Source organism: Aspergillus undulatus, assembly GCF_047715775.1.
Source record: "Aspergillus undulatus strain CBS 261.88 unplaced genomic scaffold BDV17scaffold_46, whole genome shotgun sequence".
In the NCBI taxonomy this organism is placed as follows: domain Eukaryota; kingdom Fungi; phylum Ascomycota; class Eurotiomycetes; order Eurotiales; family Aspergillaceae; genus Aspergillus; species Aspergillus undulatus.
The window spans coordinates 50,790-71,890 of record NW_027396650.1 but is presented as its reverse complement, the minus strand read 5'-3'; the positions used below and the strand labels follow the sequence as shown (position 1 = coordinate 71,890).

The window sequence follows — 21,101 nt, the reverse complement described above, 5'->3', positions numbered from 1 at the left end:
ATGATACGTGATACCCATGCACTCTATTATATAATATCGTCCCGCATTAAATCAAGAGACTGTATGTATAGTACACCGTATCCATCATATAGTACACACCAAGTATAAACCCAATCAAGTCCTCTATCCAAGTTCCCCCCTTTCCCCAACTCTCCCGGTTCAACACAATTAATAAAACATAGGTTGATAATTATACACACCCGGCTCCCGATGCTAAGAAAAGAAAAGAAAAACCCTCAAAACCAAGCTACCCCAGACAATCCCCTATGTAGAAACCGCCAACCCAAGTTCAAGTTCAATCCCAAGGTCAATGCCCAAATCCAATTGCAAACCAAGACTCCAGACGCCTTGCCTAGCAAAAAAGAGACTGAGACTTACCGGTAATCGTATTTCCATCTACCTCTCCATGTCCGTCTCGAACAGCAATGTCGATATTCGAACGGGAGAGCATAGCCAGCGGCGACGGCGGGAAAAGAACCGTGCCCATGCGGCGTTCTTTTTTTGTTCGGGGGGATGGTGTTGATTTAGATGGTGTTGATAGTGATTTTGATGATGATGTGGATATGGTTTTGCCTGGACTGGAAATCGGGACGATTGGGCTCGGAGCAGACTCGGAGATGGTTGATTGTTGGCGTGGGCTTATTAGGGCTTTAGGTAGGGTTTGGAACTGGAAGCCCTCGAGGAAGTCTGCTCTCGAGCCGATTCCGAGGTCTGACTCTCGTGATGTCGAGGTAGTAGCCAATGCGAAATCACTTGTTTGACCGAATCCTGACCCTGACCCCAATGCAGACATCGACATGGGCCTCCTCTTCTCGAAGGTATTGCTCCCATTCTCCTTCTCGGCACTGCTGCTTGTGCTGGAACCACCGTCCTGCGTCCAAGCAATCGGCAACGGAAACCGGAAATGCAAATGCGAGAAGGAAACCGAGAGACCCGGCCGAGATCCAGCACTAGTACCAGCCGATGTTGGAGACGAGAGATTCAGCAGCTCGATCATTGATTTGCGCCGGCTTGTCGTGCGCTTGTGTTTCTTCTCTCGCTGCTCCTTTTCTTTCTCTTGTTTTTCGAGTTGTTGCTGCGCAAGATACTCGTCCTCGTCCTCCTCCGGAATCGTCTCCTCAATCAAGCGCATTTTGATTTCGGCTGTTTTGCGGCTTGTTGGGAGAGGGGGGAGTGGTCTGTTTGAGAAGGACAAGCACTGTTTATCTTCGTCCTCGTTCTCATAAACATGCCCTTGCTCAGCAACATTCTCGCAATGACACTCATAATCCGACACCGAGTACCCGTCTGAGTCGGAGTCTGACTCTGCGTCTCGGGATATAGTAGAGTCGTAGTCGGAGCTTGTCCGCGTGCTGATGTCAGAGTCGACGATGCGGATGGATGTTGTTTGTGTTATGGAGATTGTGTTTGGGTTGGGGTTGGGGTTTGTGTTTGTGTTTTTGTTTTGAATGGGAGATTCGGGGTTGAGGTCTTTCTCGGCTTCGGCTGATGTTTCGACTGATGTTTCGGCTGATGTTGGGTTTGTGGAAATCCGTGTCGGAGAGGCATATGTACATGTACATATGCATGTTGTTGCAGGTATATGGCTGCAGCGGTCCTTCTCACTGTTTGTTGTGGAGTTAGGGCTGTCATTATGCCGTCCTTTCCTGCTCCTATTCTTGCATCTCCGATGTATACCAGCACAAGAAAGAAAAAGCGATGAGAAGGAAATCGGAAGACACGTCAACAATGACGATGGTGATGAGGTAAAAGGTGAGGAAGAGGAATCAGGCAAAGCCGGCAAGGCCATTGCTTCAAGGCCTGGAGATTGGTAAGGCAATGTACATGGAGAGAGAGAGAGAGAGAAGGATGGGGAGGTCGACGGAGGGAGGGAGGGTATAGGTAAGACAGAGAGATTTGATGTCTTATATAGAATCCATACTTTAATTTCATGCTGCGCGATGGCCTCAATTCCCTGAGTTTACTTTGCTTAGGGTTAGCTGGTGCATTGCATTGAATTGCATGAGCAGGGCAGGTGCAGGACTGAAAGCTAAAGCTACGCCCTCGATGACTTGTGATGTTGAGATGATAGGATTGGCGGCTCAAACTATGACTATTGATAGTGGCCGGTCTATTCTTCATCACCGTCCCAAAGTTTTGAGCTGACCTATTGACCTCAATCCCATGTCTATATGTTACCTGGAAGTCGCTAGACGTGTTGTTGTTTCAATAATTGAGATCCGCACGACCCAATGCAAGGGCTGCTCGAGGCGAACAAAGTTGCTCGTGCCATGCAAGGAGCTACGAGCTGCCCTTGAAGAACACGAGCGGTGCAGACAAGATGTAGCTCCGAGGTCTGACCTATCATGCAGGTACAACTAGCGAAGTTGGCATCCCTTCGCAAGTCCGCAAGGGATACGGCAGGGAGAATCTACTACCCAGTAGTAACCGCATAATATTGTATCAAATGAACGAGTCTGAGTCTAGCTCTAGATACAAGAAAACAATCAGAGCTTGCTTTGCGGAGTTGCCGTGTACAACGACTGAGACCTGCTCATCGTCTCGACTGCCTCTTTCTCAATCCGCGCAATGAGTTCCCTGCACGTAGGGATGTCCTTGATGAGCCCGATTACCTGCCCGGCTGTCCAGACCTGCAAAACACCACACGTTAGCGGCTTCGTTCGTGTTTGGAACAAGAAGTTGGGGAAGAGGGACGTACACCAAAGTTAATATCTCCATTCAGGAAGACTTCTCTCCCGCGCTTCCCACTAACGAACGGCGCAATGTCCGCAAACTCCCCGGTCTTACTCTCTTTTTCCACCTTGAGCGCCGCCTTCGTGACCTCGTTCGCAAACAGTCGTGTGGTGTTCTTCCACCGCCTCATCACAAGCGCCGTGTCCGTTTCCTCGGCATCCACAATCGCCTGCTTCACCTTCTGATGAATCGGCGCTTCAACCGTACACATGAACCGCGTCCCCATATTGATCCCCTCAGCGCCCAACGCCACAGCCGCAGCAAGCCCATACCCATCCGCAAACCCACCGGACGCAATAAACGGCACACCGCCGAGTTCCTGTCTCGCACGACTGAGCAAGATGAAGTTCGTGATATCAGTCTCGCCCACATGTCCCGCGCACTCGAAGCCGTCGATAGAGAGGAAATCAACGCCGAGCTTCACGGCGGACTTGGCGTGCCGGATGGTCGTGCACTTGTGCAGGATTATAATGTTCGCGGCCTTGAGCTGCTTGATTACAGGGCCTGGGTTGTTACCCGCTGTCTCGACGATCTTGATCCCCTCGTCGATGATGACTTGTGCGTAGGCGCCGTAGTCGGGTGGGACGAGGGCAGGCAGGAGGGTTAGGTTCACGCCGAAGGGGTTCTTAGTCATGTTGCGGCATTTGCGGATCTCTTTGCGCAGGTCTTCTGGGGTTGGTTGGGTGAGGGCAGTGAGCTGTTGACATCATTAGTTTCTTCGGTCTTCAGTGTCGGGGGCTGTTCGGGGGTTGTGTTGTCGCAACGTACGATTCCGAGACCACCTGCGTTGCTGACGGCGGCGGCGAGTTCAGCATATCCGACCCATTGCATGCCTCCCTGGACGACGGGGACTGATCCGTAAGTGTCTGCTTGTCGTAAGCCGAAAGAGGGGGGTAGACTTACCTCGAATCCCAAGCGCGCGGGTCAAAGCTGTGTTGAAGCCCATGATGCAAGTATAAGGGGGCGGAGACAGCGATAACTAGAGGTGGAGTGGAAAAGACAGAGTGAAACTGAACGCTCGCAGAAATCTTGAAGCAGTCGAGAAATATGGAGACAGTCGCAGTATGAAAAGCAATATAAGCAGCAGACAAAGGCAGGAATGGAAGTACCGCGGACCTCTGCTGCGACTGAGGGGAACGAGTTGCCGAGGTTGCTGGATGGGGGTCGGCCCGACCACGTTGATTTGTCTGACAGTCGGTCGCGGGGAGTCGGACTGTTATTGGCAGTTGTTTAAGAGTTTCATTACCTTTCAAAGATCATTCTGGGGATTGTGAGAAGGTCTCTGGTTGATGACAAGCTTGAGCTGACTTCGTTGAAACGACGCTCTACAGTGGCATTGGCATGTGATCGACGCTGTCCACTTGACTGTATGCATCCGAATCAACCGAAGTAAAAGATGGGGATAAACAGAGAGAAGACTAGACTCATGTGTTCAAAATAACCTAATATGCTACCCTGGATATGGTAACGCCGTCTATGCTATACTATAGATGAGAGCCCGAACTTTTCTATCTGATCCAACAAACCCATCATTTACTGCCCTGCTGGCTGGCAAGCCACGTCTCATGGAGCTTCTTCTGTCGCTCCCAGTCCTTGCGAAGCTTCTTCGCCCGACTCTTAGCAATCTCCTCGCCCGCGGCGTCGTGGGTCGGGAGTCCCTCTCCATCCCACGCGCTGTACTCGTTCGTCCGAAACATTTCCAGGTGGCTGAGTTTGCCCTTCTCCAACTTCTTCAGTGCTTCCTTCTCTTTCGCTTCCTTCTCGCGTTGTTTCTGGAGGGCTTGCGCAGCCTTCTCCTCGCGCGCTTGGATGAGATCGCGGCTGACTGGGCGGACAATGGCGGGAAGGTTCTCGCGGTCTTCGAGGTAAATACCAATGTCGAAGAGATCGACGTCGCGGACGCGGTCGCAGAGGGCGAGGACTTCCTTTCCGATGTCTGAGGAGTCTTGAAGCGAAGATACTTTGGTGCGGAAGTCGGTCACCACGGTAGCGTAGGGCTGGGTCGCGGGGGTCGCGGTGTCTGGCACGGTTCCTCGCTCGACGATCTTCGAAATCTCGTCCGTGTTGAGTGTCTTGGCCCGCGCAGCCTGTCGAAGAGAATCACGCATAGTCGAGAGCGGGTACAAGAACGGCTTGGCCTCTTCAGGGACATCGATGCCACTCCAGCCAATCTCTTGGCTGTTGACAGGTGTCTGGCCGTTAAGGCCGAGCATGTTGACCATGAAAGTCACCCAGCGAGCAGTTGCCTCAACGTCCTTCGGGTTCAGCGTGGATTTATCGGCACTGTTGTATTTGGTAATGAGCTCGGAGATAGTGCTCATCATGCCAGGAGTGTTGAACGAGTCGGAAAGCTGCTCGTGCGCGGCGGTTTTGGCTGCCTCCAATGCATCGGCAAGAGAGGAATCTGTGCTTGATCCCTGCATCGCAGCAGGGTCTTTCACCCTGATGAAGAAGTTGTTCAACTTGTCCTCCCACGAGTTACCAGCACTGACTAGGTCGTCTGTAATCTCCACACCGTCTTTCCACCCACCAAGCAGGAATACAATTCTTAAGTTACGCGGCGTCCATTCCTTCCGTTCCAGGGCCTCACGGATGGTTGTGAAGTTCTTCAGGGATTTCGACATCTTGGACCCCTGAATGGACAAATGACCCATGTGCAGGAAGTAATTGACCCATTGGTCGTCGTGCGAGTGCCAGTACGCCTCACTCTGCGCCAATTCGTTATCGTGATGGGGGAAAGCAAGGTCGATGCCACCAGAGTGGATGTCCATTTGCTTGCCGAGACGGGCAGACGCCATTGCGGAACATTCAATGTGCCATCCAGGCCGGCCTCGACCCCAGGAGCTTGACCAGCTCGGCTCACCAGGCTTCGAAGACTTCCAGAGCGCAAAGTCAGACTTGGAGCGCTTCTCTGTAGCCTTGTTTGCCAGTGAACCTTCTCCTTCGGCGAGCAGCTTGTTGTCCGAACGGTTCCAGGGCTCAAGGCGTGCGTAAGGGAAGCCCGCTGCTTCGAAGGCATCAATGTCAAAGTACACTGATCCATCGGCTGAGACGTAACCAAACTTGTTCTCCACGATTCTTTCCACAAAGTCAGCAATTTCCTTGCCATACTCGGTCACTCTAGTCAACTCGTCCGGTCGAAGCACGTTCAAGTCATCCATGTCCTTCATAAATCGGTCCTCGTACTTCCGCGTCAACTTCGTAAAGATTGAATGATCGTCCGCATCTATCGAAGATCCCTCGAGGGCATCCAGGTATGGGAGTAGGAGGTCTTGTGCATCGGTGTAGAACCGCTCCGGGAAAGTTCCTTGAGCGGTATTCTTCTCTGCCTCGGCGATAACATTCGCTGCTGACAGCACAGTCTTAATGTGCATCTTGACCTTGGCTTCATCATCACCCGCCTTCTCGTTCCCTGGTAAAGGTCCCCCACTCAGTATAGTCGCATACACCTTCTCCACCTCCTTCGGGTACTCTGACGGAGGAAGGTCGGGGCTCATTAGTGGCAGGTTCTTCTTCAGATAAGCTGTATACGCCTTCTTCACAACATCAAGAACCTCGTCGTTGATCGTAGGGTGTGTGGTGACGAATCTCGTAAACAGGTGCTGTTGTCGAGCTCGGAGGATAATCTGCACGCCTATTAGACCAATACCCACCAATTATCAAGCGAGGCAGTAAACCTTATCATCAACATCGGTAATATTCATAACAAAGTGCACGTCAAACTTGAAGTAATCCCGCATAATACGCCGGATAATGTCAGTGCTGACATAGTTCCTAGCATGCCCCAGATGCGCATCATCGTATACTGTCGGCCCGCACGCGTACCATCCCACCTTCTTGCCTTGAGGATCAATGGGAATAAATGGCGTCTTGGACTTTGTGAGCGAATTGTAGACCTTCAAGGACGGAAGACGCGATTGCGCTTCAGGATGAGCAGTCGGCTGGCGCCATGCTGGCTGCTCGCGCGCGGTAGCCATGAATCTCTTAGAAAATTGCAAGACCTGAGAGGAAAGGAGCGGCCGCGGGTTTCGGAGGATTGAAAGAAGGGAAAGATGCCGGAGGGGAAGGAGGGGCATCAAGAAGGAGGAAGAAGTAAAAGAGTGGGGGATATCAAGGGCCTGAGCAATAATAGAGGGGTTGAACGCTCCAAAGAGTCATCCTTGATTGCGGCCTGAGGAATAAGAAATCCAGGACAATGACAGGGGGCGGTGAGTATCTTCTCCAATCAGAAACTAATTACGAGCTATCCTCGATCCCGACCCTGAGCCCTAACTGCCGCCCCAAAAGGGCTTAGCAAAGAAGATTCCGTCTAGATCTTTTGAGATGGTCATCGCAAGAGCAAGTAGAGCTTCGATATAGCCCCAAACGTGTCTTGGGGAACATCTCTGCTGTAAACACGCTATCGCAACTGCCCAAGATGCCCTCTCCGTTCTTAACCCCGACCGCCCACTCCCAACTGGACCAGCTCGCCCTCCTCCATCTCCGCCGAGACAATACCATCCCGGCCGTCCTCCGACTCCATGACGAACAAAACCTAGGCTACAAGGAAGGAAATGTCACGAACACCCGGTTCGGCTCATTCCCACACAGTACCCTCTTTGATAAACCATGGGGCTCCCAAATCACAGCATCCAAAGTCGACACGGGCTCCCGAGGCCGCGCCCTCCCCGCGCGCCAGCTCAAAAAGCGCAAAGCAAACCAACTCGACTCATCCAGTAACGCGGGCACTCCCGGTGGCGAAGACGCCGACGCCGAAAGCAGCAGACCTACACCCGAGGCGCCCGTCGCAGCATCCTCCGGCTTCCTCCATATCCTCTGCCCGACACCAGAACTCTGGACCGCCTCTCTCCCGCACCGCACCCAGGTCGTCTACACCCCAGACTACAGCTACGTCCTGCACCGGCTCGGCGTGCGCCCAGGCTCAACGCTCATCGAGGCCGGTGCTGGAAGCGGCTCGTTCACCCATGCAGCCGCCCGCGCCGTCTTCAACGGATACCAAACCACAAGCACAAGCACCGACAACACCAACACCCCGCCACCCAAACGCCGCCGCCGCCTAGGCAAAGTATGCAGTTTCGAATTCCACGCGCAGCGCGCAGCTAAGATCCGCGACGAGGTATCCGAGCACGGCCTCGACGGCCTCGTCCACGTAACCCACCGCGACGTCTACCAGGACGGATTTCTGCTTAACGACACTAACGACAACCCGAAAACATCACCCAAAGCGAACGCCGTCTTCCTCGACCTTCCGGCCCCCTGGCTCGCGCTTAAACACCTCGTCCGCAACCCCCCGGACGGCGCCGAGTCACCACTAGACCCTACCTCCTCCGTCCACATCTGCACCTTCTCGCCATGCATGGAACAAGTGCAGCGCACGATCAGCGCGATGCGCCAGAACGGCTGGCTGCATATCTCGATGGTCGAGCTCCAGCATAAACGGATAGAAGTTAAGCGCGAGAAAACGGGGCTTGAATTCGAGGGTGTTCGTGGGGCGAATGTTTTCCCGCGGAACGTCGAGGACGCAGTTTTGAAGATGCGCGTTGTCGAGGAGCGTTCGATTCGGTTCCGGGAACAGTTGGGGCAACAACGGGAGCAAGATGGTGAGGAGACTGAGAACAAATACGGAAATGAACCATCGTCAAAATCAACCGCGGAAATGCCTACATTCACACCCTCAACGGACATCTCCAACGTCCCCAGCTACGCGCAAGGCCGCCTCGTGCACCGCTCCGAGCCAGACCTGAAGACACATACAAGCTACCTCGTCTTCGCTATCTTACCGCGCGAGTGGAACGAAGAGGAGGAAAGAAAATGTGCCGAGAAGTGGCCCAGCCAGAACGTAGACGAGGAGTTAAAAGAGCCTGCTAAGGCGAAGAGCCGGCGGCAGATGAAGCGGGAGAATAAGGCGCGGAGGGAGGAGGAGAAGGGGAGCAATAAATAGACTTGATCGAGTCCATTCTTTTGTACGATAACAATATGGCATTAGGTATGATATCTGGAATTGGCGATACGGATTTGCATGAAGGAAAATATAATATAGGGCATCTGAAATCGCAAAATAGATCTATCTATATACAGCATGGATGTCAAGTGGGATATCTCATCAAATACGGAGTACCATGACGGAGTACGGCACAGTCACATGTTGCAACGGCATCCCGGATGCCAATGTCGTCAAAATAAGCAAGGAAGGTAAAGGCGAGTCCAACGGTAGCTGAATGCTTAGCTTAAAAGCACAAACAAGGAGAGTAGGTCGGTAGAAGTTTAGAGATTGTTCTCCACTTTAAACTTGTCCCAGGCCTCGTTCAACACGCCAAACACAGCACTGGAGATCATGCGTTGCTCTGTTGTGGCGTCGGTTGGGATCTAGGTAATGTGTCAGCCACGGTTCGTTTCCCACACAGTAAGGTAAGAGGGTAGGGTATCAGGAACGTACCTTGTCAGGATGCACCTTAGCGATCCCCTTCATATACTGAATCTTGACCTTGCTGGGCATGATCAGCTCGGACATGTTGATCTTCTTCCAATTAGCCTCGGGCCACAGCACGGTATCCAAACTGGCCAGGAGCGCGCGAAGATTGTCTTGCTTCCCACCCTTCCATGCTGCCAACCGTGCATCGACACTGTCCGTCAGAGCAAATTTCTCCTCGTCGTTACGCTCAGCAGCCTGGTTAGCGGCGCGGAGACGGTGGACGGCCTCGAACGATGATGCTGAGTTTGACGCAGACGGCGCTCCTGTCAAGTCGTCTAAGGCGGACGCTGGCTTCTTCTTAGGGGCCGGGGCGGGCGGCCGTCTTGCAGGGGCTGACGGTTTAGGCGCTGGCTTGCTGATACCGGCTGCTTTCTCGCAGCGGTTGCGGCCTTGGATACTTGTGCTTCCGCCATGGCCTGCCTCCACAGCTAGTTTCCAGATTCCTGCGGCGTCGGCCCATTTCTCCAGTTGTTCTAGCGCTTCTGCCTTGCGGATTAAGGCTTTGCCGTAAAAGTCTTTCATCGGTTTGTGGGGCTCGCCGTTGCAAAGATCAATGCTTTCCGACTCTCCCTTTGCTGGTCCAATCAGTTCTAAGATGGAATCTGCGTCGCTGATTGCCACTTTAGGCTCGCCGACCTTCAAAGCTGTTATCGCGCGGTTGCTACGGATAATGATGACGATGGGATGCTTGTCCGGTAGAGCATTGATAGCGGCTGTGAAGGCCTCGTGAGCAGCACCGTAGTCGCCTCTTTTGTAAGCTTCCGCTGCTTTTTCTCGTTGGGCGTGCATAGATGAAAGCACATTGCTCGGGATTTGAGGTATGGCTCGAGGCGGGGCTTTAGGTCGCGTGGGTAAGGATGCAGTGGAGGGTGATGCTCGCGGAGGGCGGGCCGTTGTCGGCGGAGGAGTTGGTCTCGCGGCGGGCTTGGGGGCATCTGAATCAAACAGATCGATGCCCTGATTCTGAGCTGGAGACGCCGGTGCCACAGGCCGTTTCCTTCGTGCGGGACTAACATATGCCTGGGCGGACTGCTCTTCCACTGCAAATTTCGATAAGCGGGACCTTGTATCTCGCGGTTCCGGTGTTGGTTGCTGTCGCATGAAAGCAGGTTGTTGCGTACGCTGCTCGCTGAAAGGACTCTCTTGTCGTCGAGGATGACTTTCTGGACGAGCAGGTGGACCCTCGTTCATGCGCGAAAGCTTGCGAGTCGGCTGTGGACGACCACCTGACTCGAGCAAAAGAGCCTCGTCTGTGATGTCGCTGCGGGCTGCTTGAGGTTGAGGTTGAGGCTGAGAGCGTTCTCTGGGGCGAGCTTCAGGAGTAGAAGCCTCTCTCATCCACTTCGGCTGACTTGGATCGTGGTCCGCATTGAACTCATTAACTGCTTGTTGAAACTTCTTGCTGCCAGTTTTCCAGAGCGAGTTTGCCGTCTTGAGGAAATTGGTACCAAAGTTTGCAGCGATCTGCCCTGGGTCCATCTCTGCAGATGCAGGTGACCGGGTCTCATTACGGCTTCTTGGTGTCTGCGAGCGTTCGGGCTGCATCCAAGAAGGCATGTCACGGTCCGGCCTCTGGGCCATGTCGCGACTTTGAGCGGAATGATTCGGGCGCCGATCGGTCGGGGTTGATCTATTCTGTGATCTTTGGCGGGACTCTTCGTGGGCTTGAGTAAGAAGCAGACCGACGGCCGCCTGCACATCCGTGCCAGACGACGTCATACTCAAGGCCTGGCTCGCTTTGTCCGCTGGAAATCCCATGTCGACTAGTTCTGCAATGGCACGATCCACTCCGTTCGCTGGCCTGGGAGAAGCCCGCTCTGGGGTTTCAGCTCTAGGTGATTCCTTCGGGGGCGCAGGTGGTGGGAGCTCGGATACAGGCTTGCCCAGCAAGCCCAAGAAGTCATCGTCGTCGGTTTGAGAAGGTTGGGGCGCAGGTTGCCACTTGGGCTTCAATTGATTGAGGCCAAACGGATCATCATCGTCGGGAAAAGCCATGTCATTATTCTGCTGCAAAGGACTCGGTGCGTTGGCGCTCTGCGACCTGCTGGTTGGTACTTGCAGAGAGGGGCTAGGGCTCGGAACGGGGAAGTGAGTAGATGCATCGACGGGGGCCGAGGCATTGAAGGCAGCAAGAAGATCGTCCTCATCCGGAGACGCAGCGCCCTGCCGTGGAGGTGCCGCGCTTGATGCGAACGGATTGTTACTGCCTCCTTTCTCTAACTGATCCCAGAATTGTGTGTTTTGCCCTCCATACTGTGTTTCGAACCTTGCACGATTCTCCGCTTCTTTCCTGGCCTTCTCCTCTTGTAACCGCTGCTGTTGTTCAACAAGAGAAAGATTTTTGTTGGCATTTGAGGACCCGAATGATACTAGGTTTGCAAAACTGTCGCCGCTGGGAGTCGCGGGTTTCGACGGGGGATTCGATCGTCCGGAGGAAGCAGAGAGGGGTGTAGATCGGCCCGAGGTGTCATTGCGTATGGCAGTTGGAGGGAAAAGACCGGAGCTCATCGGCGGAGGCTTGCGGTTGTCATTAGGCGAGCTTGGACTCCAACTGAGACCATCCAGGTCATCCATCGTGAGTAGTTCGGAGAGGGTAGCTGAAGGTCTGTCTGAACAATTAGGCACTTGGACAGGTCAAGGAATACTCAATTTCGGCTCACCACCAATTCTCGATTTTGTTGGCGCGAAGAAATGACATACAATCTATGTATAGGAAGACAGCATTACAAAGACCAGTTCAATAAAGAGGGAATCCATAAACGCTGGAGTCAGGTATCGATTGTTTCCCTAGAGTGTCATGGTGGTTATGTGGCTCGTGAGCGTGACCGCCCCAGCGATAGATAGCATTCTGCCGAATACCCTTTACCGCTTTCATTATCGTCTCCTTGCAAGTCTGCTTTGTCACGTGTTATTATGTGTCGTATGTTCTGGATATTTGAGTTTGGACTGTGAGAACTCAAAAGTTCCCAAGGAACCTTCAACTCGAAACACGCGCTAGATTCTTCCAATATGTCGGACAGGTCTCGCCCGACTACGGTACTATTAGGCAGCCAATCAGTCATTTCCGCAAACGAAATGGGAAGATTACTGATAGGATGCCGATCCGATGTGAGGCGTCTGGTCCGACACAAGACCAGCAGATTCAGTCCTCAAGACCTGGGCCTTGTAGCCTTGCCTCGTACTCCGCAAACTTCTAACATCTGTAGTTGTCGCGCCAGGCCTAGGGTTGAATTGGAGAGAAGCTCGAGCCTCAGAGAGCCCTAAACGGCGATGGTCGAGTCGTTAACGGTCTCGCAGATAGTGGAGCACGTCCTGCTGTTTGAGAGTCAGTCTGGATTCTGATGAAGGTGGACCGAGCACCGACCCTTCTGGATCGTGGATGACAGCCCTTTAATCATACTACGAGTGGAACAGTGTGAGCTTTTCAAGCCACTTGTCGGGCATTAACCTCAACACTCAACGGAGGCTGAACCTACGGAGTATCTACAGGTCCCGAAGAACCTCCATTTGAAGTATGACCTTCAGGGATAAGACGGGCTGAGAGCAAGGATACGGGATTAGGATTGCGTACCGAGGAAACGCTGAGATGGTGCCCGAACTCTATCATGCCCGGGGTATTACGGGGTGATATATGGTAGGGCGTTCGGATAGACGTTCGTTCTGAGCATGCAGTGCTCTGTCAAGATACGCGTCTCGAGCATGCCCAACAATGATGTAATCTGAGAGCTCGTTCTGAAACAAGGACATCGTCGCTTGTCAGAGATGAGCCTTGCTGTCCGTTTTGATACTGTTAAGGGCTAAATGGCCGCGGAGGTCGCGGAGGGCTGGTCCGTAACAGTGGGGACAAGGCAGACCATTGTCCTTAGCGCGCAGCTAGGGCCAACACTCCACGGACATTTGCGCATTTCCCGCAATCTGACTGGCTTGCTGAGGAAAACTTTAAACATGAAACCACTTTTGCTGACCCAGCAGTATGGCCAGGGCATCCTCTCCCGCATTAGCGGTCCGCTCAGCGCGTCGATGTATAGACGGGTGGGATAACGGCCCGGGGTCAATCAGGTACAGGAGGAAAAGCAAATATCTGGTGGAAAAAAAGCAAGCAATATCAATAATAAAGCCAATATAGTTTCCAATATAATGGCATGTCATCGTCGGGTACCTTTTGTTGTTATGGCCCGCTGTCGACGGTACAAAGTTCCGGACTGGAGCTGGGGTGGGCCCACGGTGTTGAACTTTTCACGAGGCATTTTTTCGTTCCTGGCTGATTTGATATGATACATACTGATACCCAAGTCAGGGCTAATAATGACGGTTTCCAGGATTGCAGTGTCTGTGACTTTGTTCCTGTATAAGTGGATATTAACACAGGATGCTAAGGACATGGTATAGAACCCTCATCTCCCGTTCCTTGCATGATGACATGTGCCGGTGGGGAGATATTCCGCTTCACTATAGGCAGAGCAGCAATAATATGTAAATAATTATAGAAAATATCGGGGTTTTTCCTCTGTCTGGCCAGAGCCGTTGTAACATCATGGTACCAGGTTACAGCATAATTTCACTGCCATTGTGACCTGCAAGTATCATTCATTACGCTAACAGTAATAACACGCAGCTAGGCTTCCAAGATCTCCACCTCCCGACTCCGAGGCTCGACCAGTCGCCGATTTATAACCAGCCCGGCCACTAGCAACTGTGCTAGCGACCAGTTCCACGACGCTCTTGACGACCGCTGGACCTTGCGCGAACTCCTTTTTGCCCCGATCATGTTCTCTTAATTCGCCCTCTGCTCCTCCCCCTCCAGTCTGGTCCCGACCGCCCCGCTCCGGCTTCTGCCACGATTTGTTGCTGCTCAGGTACCACCACCAGGACCACCTTCACCCGTGCTCCTGCTCCTCCTGCTCCCTCCCATACTTTTGGACCCTTCGTGCGCTTCTGATGTTTTCTCTCTCCCTGTGAAAAAGGGACAGCTCTCAAACAGTCCCCGGCCAGAGCATGGGAAACACTTAAAAATTCTCCGAAGCCACACCAGAAAAAGAAATCTGAGAGGATTGCACCTAGCGGGCAGTTCTGCAGATCATCATCATCTTTTATGTACCTATCTCCCCTCCCCTCTCCTATCTGATCCTGAGTCTGCTGTTGTGAGTCGACAACCTCTGAACCACGCCCACTAACCCCCCCGGCTGCTCCCTTTAGCTCTTCTTCAGGACAAAACAATCTATTGTCCTTCCCCTCTTTATCGCACCACCAATTCTCGCCGTCGCTCTTTGGCTCTGGCCCATCCCTCGCCTCCGCCATGGGTATCTTCAAGCGCAAGGACTCCAAGAATTCGGTCCAAGCGACGGAAAAAGATGATCGTGATTCCTTCGTATCTGTCAACAGCGCTCGGACTTCCAGTGCCTCGTTGAAATCGCCCGGCTACAAGGGAAGCGCTCTGCCTTCGTCCATCCCTGAGCTGGCCATCGCAGGCCCACCCGACCCAGCCCTAGATCCAGCAGCCTACCTGCGCAGTATTCACGCTGTTCGACAACGATCGCACGTTATTCTTCGGAAGGCGAAAAGGAATGCGCTCAATCACTTCGATGTTGACATGACAAAGTTCGCTGAAACGGCATCTTACGTGTGTTCTATCATCAAGGTGAGCTTACCCCTCCTCAACAACCATTTTTCTTCCCCTCTTCGGTCGCGCTTATAAGTCCTACCCTGCAACAGAGAGACTACGCTCCCGATTATAAGTCAATTCCCCCTCATGGCCGTTGGCAACATTTTGATGTGGGTGGAAGGCCCCGTGTCAACCAACTGCTCCAGTCGTGGCCCAGCACAATCGATGCCTCGGAGCGTACCCGGCGACTGATCGATCTCTTCGTGGTATCGGTGCTTTTGGATGCCGGTGCGGGGAACAAATGGTCTTACAAGTCCAAGGAGTCCGGTAGAATCTACTCGCGCAGCGAAGGCCTAGCGGTAGCCACCCTCGAGATGTTCAAGAGCGGTCTTTTCAGCAGTGATCCGACGGAGCCTTGTCAAGTCGATGGAGCAGGGCTGAAGAAAATCACCGTTCAACTGTTAGCCAAGGGATTCCAACACTCGGACAGCAACCCGCTCGCTGGCATCGACGGTCGCGCTGGGCTTCTGATCAGGCTCTCGGATGCACTGAACCACCAAGACTTTTTTGGCGTCGATGCAAGGCCAGGAAACATGCTTGGTAAGGCTGCCAAGTGCGCCCGGCTTTGTTGATCTTCAACTAACTTTGTTAGACTACCTACTTTCACATCCATCAACATTAGCCTCGTCCGTGCCGATTGTTCCTATTACCACATTATGGGCGGTTCTCATGGATGGCTTTGCCTCGATCTGGCCTCCGTCCCGCACAAAGGTCGATGGGTTGAGCATTGGAGATGCCTGGCCATGCTCTGACCTTCCTCGATCGCCCCCAGCCCAGCCATGGGAAGGCATCATTCCTTTCCACAAGCTTACACAATGGCTGTGTTACTCGATCATGGTCCCAATGTCGAAGTTGATGAAGATCCATTTTGCCGGCAGTGAACTTCTTACCGGACTTCCCGAGTACCGAAACGGCGGACTTTTGATCGACCTTGGTTTAATGACACTTAAGCCGGCTGACCTCGAGCGGGGTCTTGCTGCCTACAGAGACAACGCCCAAATCAAGGGGCAGCCTAGCGTCGAAGTTGTTCCTCTTTTCTCGACCGATGATGATGTGGTAGTAGAGTGGCGAGCACTCACTGTCGGTTTTTTGGATGACCTCCTGGAGGAAGTCAACGGACAATTAGGGCTTATGGGAGAGGACCAATTGACCCTGGCCCAGATGCTCGAAGCCGGCACATGGAAGGTTCGTTGAAACTCTAAATTCCATCCTTGAATCCTTCCGCAATACTAACTGATAATGTAAAGGGTGGTCGCGAAATCGCCGAAGTGTCGAGGCCCAACACGAAAGAGCCGCCTATCATGATTCGCTCCGATGGTACCGTATTTTAATCATCATTTGTGCACCTCATTCGATTCTGCCGAACTTCTGTTTAGATACCAGACACCGCCAGCGTGATGTTTAGAAGCTGGGGTTCATTTTACGAAGTTTAACGACCATGGTCCATGTGTACTCTTTCTATTCTCCATTTACTCTTCCCTTCTTCTTCACCTCGTTTCTTTCCATATTCCCCACTTCATCTTCGTTTATCTTTCGATTTCTTTTGTGCACAATTTGTGTAGATATTTGTCATCAGGCGAATCTCTTTCTTGTACACTGAGGTGTATATCTTGAGGAGCGAGACACGAGGGCTATTTTGGTTACTTTCGGACTGAGGCGGGGGTGTTCCACCAAAACAGAGCTATAGTCATTAGATACTATAGCGTTCCAACCAATAAATTTTTTTTTATTCCTCCGTCTTCTGAGTGCTCTAGACGAACGTCTCCCTCCGTATGTATGTCGTAGTCACACGTGACACATCGGAACATAGTTGCGCCGCACGTGACGATATGGCAAGAGTCCTCCAGTGATTCGCTCCAACCTCATGTAAGCCAGAATTACTGCGTACGCCCTCCGCATTACCGAGTCCTTACATTCCCAATCAGCCTTGGGCACACTTCAATGAGAGCACGGAAAGTCGAATGCTGAACCCAGCGCCATACGAGTGCTTCCCTCTTGGACGGCATATGCGGGGTACGGGCTGATACGAGCGTCGTCATATCGTCGAACTAGATAGCGATGGACGGCCGCAAGAAGAAGAGAAAGGTCCTCTTGATGGGCAAGAGTGGCTCGGGGAAGTCGTCTATGCGATCGATCATATTCAGCAATTATGTTGCGAAAGACGTACGGCGGCTTGGGGCGACGATTGACGTTGAGCATAGTCATGTCAAGTTTATGGGGAACTTGACCTTGAATCTCTGGGATTGCGGAGGGTGAGTGTTACCTCTGTTTTATGAATTGATTATATATATGCTCTTGGAGACCTCCGACTAATTGCATCCATCGTACAGACAAGATGCCTTCATGGAAACTTACCTCGCCTCGCAACGCGGGAACATCTTCTCCGACGTCGCAGTTCTAATATACGTCTTCGACATTGAGTCGCGCGAAGTCGAACGCGACCTGGATACATACAGCGCCATAATCTCCGCTCTACGAGAATACAGCCCGCACGCCTACGTCTTCTGCCTCGTCCACAAGCTCGATCTCATCCAGGCCGAGCATCGCCAACGGATCTACGACGAACGTTCCGCCCTCATCCGGAGCCGCACAGAACACTTCATCATCGACACATTCGGAAGCAGCATCTGGGACCAATCATTATACAAAGCGTGGGCGGGGATAGTGCACAAACTCATACCCAACCTCACCGTCATCGAGCGGTTCCTGCATGCCTTCGCTATGCGCATCGATGCCGAGGAAGTGATTCTCTTCGAGCGCTCTACTTTCCTAACCGTCACTTCGGTCTCCTCTGAGATCGGCGACCTCAACCCCATCTACGACCGCCATGAGCGGCTCTCAAATATCATGAAAGCCTTCAAGCACTGCGCGGCCCGCAACACGCATACAACACCTGCCTCGGCTGGCTTCGTCGTCATGCATACCAAAACACCGCAGTTTAACGTCTTTCTTGGACGCTTCACGGACAACACTTATATCTTTATCGTCGTACCTCCGGGTGAGGCAGCGTATAACTGCGCCGTGCTCAACACCATGCTTGCCAGAGAGGGCTTCTCGAAAGCGGCCGGGGCCGTGCATGGCGACGGCTTCCCATTACCTGCAGTGACGTCTCCGGACGAGTCGAATAGCAACTAAAGCTAATGCATTCCACAAGCACCCGTAACAGCAATAATCCATTGCCTATTCCTCGCATCAGAAGGGGCTTCGAGCCCTTTTAACCCGACTCTAGGAAACCATCCATCTTCCTATCTATTTACCCAACCACCAATATGACTCAGTTAAGCCAAGCGACCGTTTTGAGATACCCATCCCCGTCCATCCTGTCCTGTCCCCTCTCCCAGTCTCGCCGAGTACGGGAAGTACATGTAACATTATGTATGTATGTATGTATGTATGTATGTATGTATGCAATACCAAACAAACCTTCAAGATCCCGTTCCAAATGCCTCTACTTAGGCATCTATTCGCTCGACGTAGTACATATATCATAGTATGTCCATAAGTCACGTACACATGTAGCTCCCCCCAGCGACCATTCAATATAGGTGTATACTTCAAACAGTAGCAAGCCAGCGAACTAGTTGTATTTATATCCTCAGCCTTCCAGCCACACTCCCTGCAGTACAGTGCAGTGCAGTGCAGGGCAATAATACCGTCGAGCATCTATGCCCGCACCATCCTCGATACTTCAACTTATATCCCGCCCTCCTAGGTTGGGTTGCCTAGATGCTCCATCCTACATCTCGAGATTGGAACGGAGACTTAACACGCAATGAATGTGATAGAGCTACGATCGGAACGAGGGAAACAAAGGAGAAGAGAAAAGAAAAGGTAAAATCCATCTATTGAGTTCAACTGACTAGGTACTGTACTGTATAACGCATATACGATGCAAGGAAAGGAAGAAGAGGTTAAAGAATTGACAAGAGAAAGCTAATAGACAGTGATCATTGTACATCAGGCATCCGCATTGCGATGTCCCCAGACTGCGTGATGTACCGGACCCAGGGCAGGGATGGGTATTGTAACTGGGAACGACATAATTAGCTTCGCTGCCGACAAGGACTGGAAAGGAAAGGAAGGGAAGAGGGGGAGGGATAGACAAACCTTCGGCTCCGTGATCTTCAAATACCTCACCTGGATCCCACTGGTTGTGAAATAAGGAATCTCAAACTTGACATTAATCGGCCGCTTTGCTTTCCCCTGCATAGTCCCACCCATACTACCCCCGAATCCACCCGTCATACCACCACCGAGCTCATCGTCGCCCTTAACAGAGGGCAGGCCCAGCTCAGCACGCATGAGGAACTCCTTCCCGCCGCCAAACTGTTTGATCTTCCAGACAATGGCAGACTGCTCAGGCGCATAGTGAACTGTACCGATATTCGTGCGGAAGCGTGGGGAGTCCGCGTCGTCGGGAACGGGGACAATGATCTCGACGTTGTTGGCTGTGCTGCGGCGTTTGAACTGCGCTTTGGCTTTGAGCATGTACTCCATTCGCGAGCCGGAGTGGGATTCAACGAGACATTCGACCCAGATGAGCGGCTTGACTTGTGTGTTGAGTCGGTAGCTCATGAGCTCGAATTCGCCGTCTGGCGGGATAAAGCTGATTGTGCGGTCGTTTTCGAATCTTGACAATCGCACACATTGGTGGAATTTGACGTCTTCCATCTCGACGGCCTTGCCGCGCGTTGCGCGCCCCGTTGTCTCGAACATGACTTTGTCGTTTAGGCCGAGGCGGAGCTCAGGCATTCCGCTGAGGTAACATTTCATTTTGATCGCGCCGAGAATCTCTGAGCGTAGGACGTTGCCGTTTGCGGAGACGAGGAGGTTGAGTGATTCGACGACGTCGAGGAAGACTTCGTTCTTGCGGTACCGGATGCCCTCGCTGCGCCAGGAGACGGCGTTTGTGACGGCGATAGGCGGGCGTGCTTGCACTTCTAGCTTGTGTGATTCTTGTGTGATGTATCTAGACAGGGTCAACGATTAGCTCTGGCCTACATTCGCTTTCATAGCATTGATTGAGGTGGGGAAGAGACAAGCATACTCTTGTAAGATCTTGCTCTCGGTCGTCTGGGGGTATCCAAAGTCCATCATCTCATCGAGCAACTCATAGATAATGACAAAGTTATCCCGGATACTCTCCTCCTCAAGTACCTTGAAGTACTCTGTGAAGACCTCCACGATCTTGTGGAGGAAGAGGAGGATTTCTGTCGCATTGGTGTTTTTCTTGGTCAAGGCGAGGATGTAGAGGTTACTGTGACGGATGTAGAGATACTGAGCAGCAACAATTAGCACAGACACCACATAAATAGATCCTCAGCTGCCTTTATGTCTGCTTCAACGCAAAGCTCCCCGCAAACCATTCAGAAGTGTCGGGCGAAGCATGCACGAAGTCAGAATCCAACAATGCGGGTTGCGGGGAGCGAGCGGCGGGGAGCGCGACACGTCAGGAGCCAGCCGGCCAGGCGGCGTCGCAAACCAAGCATTCGGCACACATACATTGATTCCTTCGTGAGAGAAACAGGGCGGTACAGCGGAGCTTTCTTCTTCAGCATCACTGAGGAGGATAGGGAAGTTCTCGACGGCGGACATGGGAATGTCTCCGCGGTAGTTTCGGGCTAGAAGGGTCTAGGAACGAGGTCGGTCAGCACGAGGACAACAGATTGCGGCTGCAATTGGGGTGCTAAGCGGAGTCGAAGCTAGAGCAACATACCTTGCCCTTCAGGTCGAGGAAGAAAAGCGCCGACGCCATTGCGGAGGACGGGGTGTGTGGACGAGGAGAAGGCGGAGGTCAGGAGCTCTTGAGTTCAGGCCAGCGAAACCACAACCGAGTCGACTAACGGAGGGGAGGTGGTGTAGGGAGCACGCTCGGCGCGGCGGCGGCCGATTTCTTGAATATTGAGAGTCGCTCAGGTAGAAGAGGGTCGAGGTTCTGGGCGGGATTGCGTAGCTGGACTTGGACTTTCTGGAACTAAGCCTTAGCCTGTAGGGTCCTGGAGGAGCCCGTCTTGGAGCATCCACGGAGTGTACACTGCGGGCACAGGAGTACATTTCCTGTTAAAGTTAGTCTTGCTGCTTTCGGCATAGCCGCTGATACACTCTGCAATCATCACTGCCCGCCGGGTCCTCTAAATGCACCCTCTGGCCTGTATGGAAGTAATATGAAGGCTTACCAGGTACAATCTATAGTCTTTTTGATTGTCCTATACTCTGACTTTATAAATTAACACT

The 21,101-nt window shown here is 52.6% G+C and overlaps 8 protein-coding genes across 8 annotated transcripts; 3 read left to right on the top strand and 5 right to left on the bottom strand.

Moving 5' to 3' along the window:
• Positions 1-70: 70 nt before the first annotated feature.
• Positions 71-2,137, bottom strand: BDV17DRAFT_160576 (uncharacterized protein). The gene has a single exon (XM_073754663.1). It carries the CDS (start codon positions 1,787-1,789, stop codon positions 353-355), a length of 1,437 nt encoding a protein of 478 aa, XP_073612886.1. The 5' UTR covers positions 1,790-2,137; the 3' UTR covers positions 71-352.
• Positions 2,138-3,970, bottom strand: BDV17DRAFT_160579 (NAD(P)H-dependent flavin oxidoreductase). Its single transcript, XM_073754664.1, has 4 exons — positions 3,637-3,970; positions 3,502-3,584; positions 2,699-3,430; positions 2,138-2,630 (listed from the first exon to the last, which is right to left on the bottom strand). The coding sequence occupies exons 1-4, from the start codon at positions 3,677-3,679 to the stop codon at positions 2,487-2,489; spliced, it is 1,002 nt and encodes a 333-aa protein (XP_073612885.1). The 5' UTR covers positions 3,680-3,970; the 3' UTR covers positions 2,138-2,486.
• BDV17DRAFT_160574 (cysteine--tRNA ligase) lies at positions 3,619-6,867 on the bottom strand. The gene is made up of 2 exons (XM_073754662.1): positions 6,411-6,867; positions 3,619-6,359 (listed from the first exon to the last, which is right to left on the bottom strand). Exons 1-2 carry the CDS (start codon positions 6,807-6,809, stop codon positions 4,263-4,265), a joined length of 2,496 nt encoding a protein of 831 aa, XP_073612884.1. The 5' UTR covers positions 6,810-6,867; the 3' UTR covers positions 3,619-4,262.
• Positions 6,868-7,095: 228 nt separating this feature from the next.
• Positions 7,096-8,697, top strand: trm61 (tRNA 1-methyladenosine methyltransferase subunit GCD14). The gene has a single exon (XM_073754661.1). It carries the CDS (start codon positions 7,151-7,153, stop codon positions 8,672-8,674), a length of 1,524 nt encoding a protein of 507 aa, XP_073612883.1. The 5' UTR covers positions 7,096-7,150; the 3' UTR covers positions 8,675-8,697.
• A 13-nt stretch (positions 8,698-8,710) lies between these two features.
• On the bottom strand, positions 8,711-12,004 carry BDV17DRAFT_270362 (UBA/TS-N domain protein). Its single transcript, XM_073758679.1, has 3 exons — positions 11,866-12,004; positions 9,170-11,810; positions 8,711-9,099 (listed from the first exon to the last, which is right to left on the bottom strand). The coding sequence occupies exons 2-3, from the start codon at positions 11,777-11,779 to the stop codon at positions 8,998-9,000; spliced, it is 2,712 nt and encodes a 903-aa protein (XP_073612882.1). The 5' UTR covers positions 11,780-11,810; positions 11,866-12,004; the 3' UTR covers positions 8,711-8,997.
• Positions 12,005-13,761: 1,757 nt separating this feature from the next.
• On the top strand, positions 13,762-16,606 carry BDV17DRAFT_270360 (URC4/urg3 family protein). The gene is made up of 4 exons (XM_073758678.1): positions 13,762-14,843; positions 14,918-15,407; positions 15,460-16,052; positions 16,115-16,606. The coding sequence occupies exons 1-4, from the start codon at positions 14,502-14,504 to the stop codon at positions 16,196-16,198; spliced, it is 1,509 nt and encodes a 502-aa protein (XP_073612881.1). The 5' UTR covers positions 13,762-14,501; the 3' UTR covers positions 16,199-16,606.
• A 145-nt stretch (positions 16,607-16,751) lies between these two features.
• On the top strand, positions 16,752-18,298 carry BDV17DRAFT_270352 (Rag GTPase GTR1). The gene is made up of 2 exons (XM_073758677.1): positions 16,752-17,119; positions 17,198-18,298. The coding sequence occupies exons 1-2, from the start codon at positions 16,926-16,928 to the stop codon at positions 18,000-18,002; spliced, it is 999 nt and encodes a 332-aa protein (XP_073612880.1). The 5' UTR covers positions 16,752-16,925; the 3' UTR covers positions 18,003-18,298.
• Positions 18,299-18,716: 418 nt separating this feature from the next.
• On the bottom strand, positions 18,717-20,846 carry BDV17DRAFT_270351 (AP-1 complex subunit mu). The gene is made up of 5 exons (XM_073758676.1): positions 20,584-20,846; positions 20,370-20,498; positions 19,915-20,144; positions 18,975-19,836; positions 18,717-18,895 (listed from the first exon to the last, which is right to left on the bottom strand). The coding sequence occupies exons 1-5, from the start codon at positions 20,620-20,622 to the stop codon at positions 18,815-18,817; spliced, it is 1,341 nt and encodes a 446-aa protein (XP_073612879.1). The 5' UTR covers positions 20,623-20,846; the 3' UTR covers positions 18,717-18,814.
• Between the last annotated feature and the right edge of the window lie 255 nt (positions 20,847-21,101).

What these genes read in the sequence shown, in the direction of transcription:
- BDV17DRAFT_160579 (XM_073754664.1), bottom strand. Translation starts at nt 3,679, where the DNA reads ATGGGCTTCAACACAGCTTTGACCCGCGCGCTTGGGATTCGAG. An exon ending in CCGCGCGCTTGGGATTCGAG is followed by an intron (nt 3,585 to 3,636) that starts GTAAGTCTACCC and finishes CTTACGGATCAG; the next exon opens with TCCCCGTCGTCCAGGGAGGC. An exon ending in ATGGAGATATTAACTTTGGT is followed by an intron (nt 2,631 to 2,698) that starts GTACGTCCCTCT and finishes GGTGTTTTGCAG; the next exon opens with GTCTGGACAGCCGGGCAGGT.
- BDV17DRAFT_270362 (XM_073758679.1), bottom strand. Translation starts at nt 11,779, where the DNA reads ATGGATGACCTGGATGGTCTCAGTTGGAGTCCAAGCTCGCCTAATGAC. An exon ending in CTAAGGTGCATCCTGACAAG is followed by an intron (nt 9,100 to 9,169) that starts GTACGTTCCTGA and finishes CACATTACCTAG; the next exon opens with ATCCCAACCGACGCCACAAC.
- BDV17DRAFT_270360 (XM_073758678.1), top strand. Translation starts at nt 14,502, where the DNA reads ATGGGTATCTTCAAGCGCAAGGACTCCAAGAATTCGGTCCAAGCGACG. An exon ending in ACGTGTGTTCTATCATCAAG is followed by an intron (nt 14,844 to 14,917) that starts GTGAGCTTACCC and finishes ACCCTGCAACAG; the next exon opens with AGAGACTACGCTCCCGATTA. An exon ending in AAGGCCAGGAAACATGCTTG is followed by an intron (nt 15,408 to 15,459) that starts GTAAGGCTGCCA and finishes TAACTTTGTTAG; the next exon opens with ACTACCTACTTTCACATCCA.
- BDV17DRAFT_160574 (XM_073754662.1), bottom strand. Translation starts at nt 6,809, where the DNA reads ATGCCCCTCCTTCCCCTCCGGCATCTTTCCCTTCTTTCAATCCTCCGA. An exon ending in TTACCGATGTTGATGATAAG is followed by an intron (nt 6,360 to 6,410) that starts GTTTACTGCCTC and finishes ATAGGCGTGCAG; the next exon opens with ATTATCCTCCGAGCTCGACA.
- BDV17DRAFT_160576 (XM_073754663.1), bottom strand. Translation starts at nt 1,789, where the DNA reads ATGGCCTTGCCGGCTTTGCCTGATTCCTCTTCCTCACCTTTTACCTCA.
- BDV17DRAFT_270352 (XM_073758677.1), top strand. Translation starts at nt 16,926, where the DNA reads ATGGACGGCCGCAAGAAGAAGAGAAAGGTCCTCTTGATGGGCAAGAGT. An exon ending in AATCTCTGGGATTGCGGAGG is followed by an intron (nt 17,120 to 17,197) that starts GTGAGTGTTACC and finishes TCCATCGTACAG; the next exon opens with ACAAGATGCCTTCATGGAAA.
- BDV17DRAFT_270351 (XM_073758676.1), bottom strand. Translation starts at nt 20,622, where the DNA reads ATGGCGTCGGCGCTTTTCTTCCTCGACCTGAAGGGCAAG. An exon ending in TCCTCGACCTGAAGGGCAAG is followed by an intron (nt 20,499 to 20,583) that starts GTATGTTGCTCT and finishes CCTCGTTCCTAG; the next exon opens with ACCCTTCTAGCCCGAAACTA. An exon ending in TCTCTCACGAAGGAATCAAT is followed by an intron (nt 20,145 to 20,369) that starts GTATGTGTGCCG and finishes GTTGCTGCTCAG; the next exon opens with TATCTCTACATCCGTCACAG.
- trm61 (XM_073754661.1), top strand. Translation starts at nt 7,151, where the DNA reads ATGCCCTCTCCGTTCTTAACCCCGACCGCCCACTCCCAACTGGACCAG.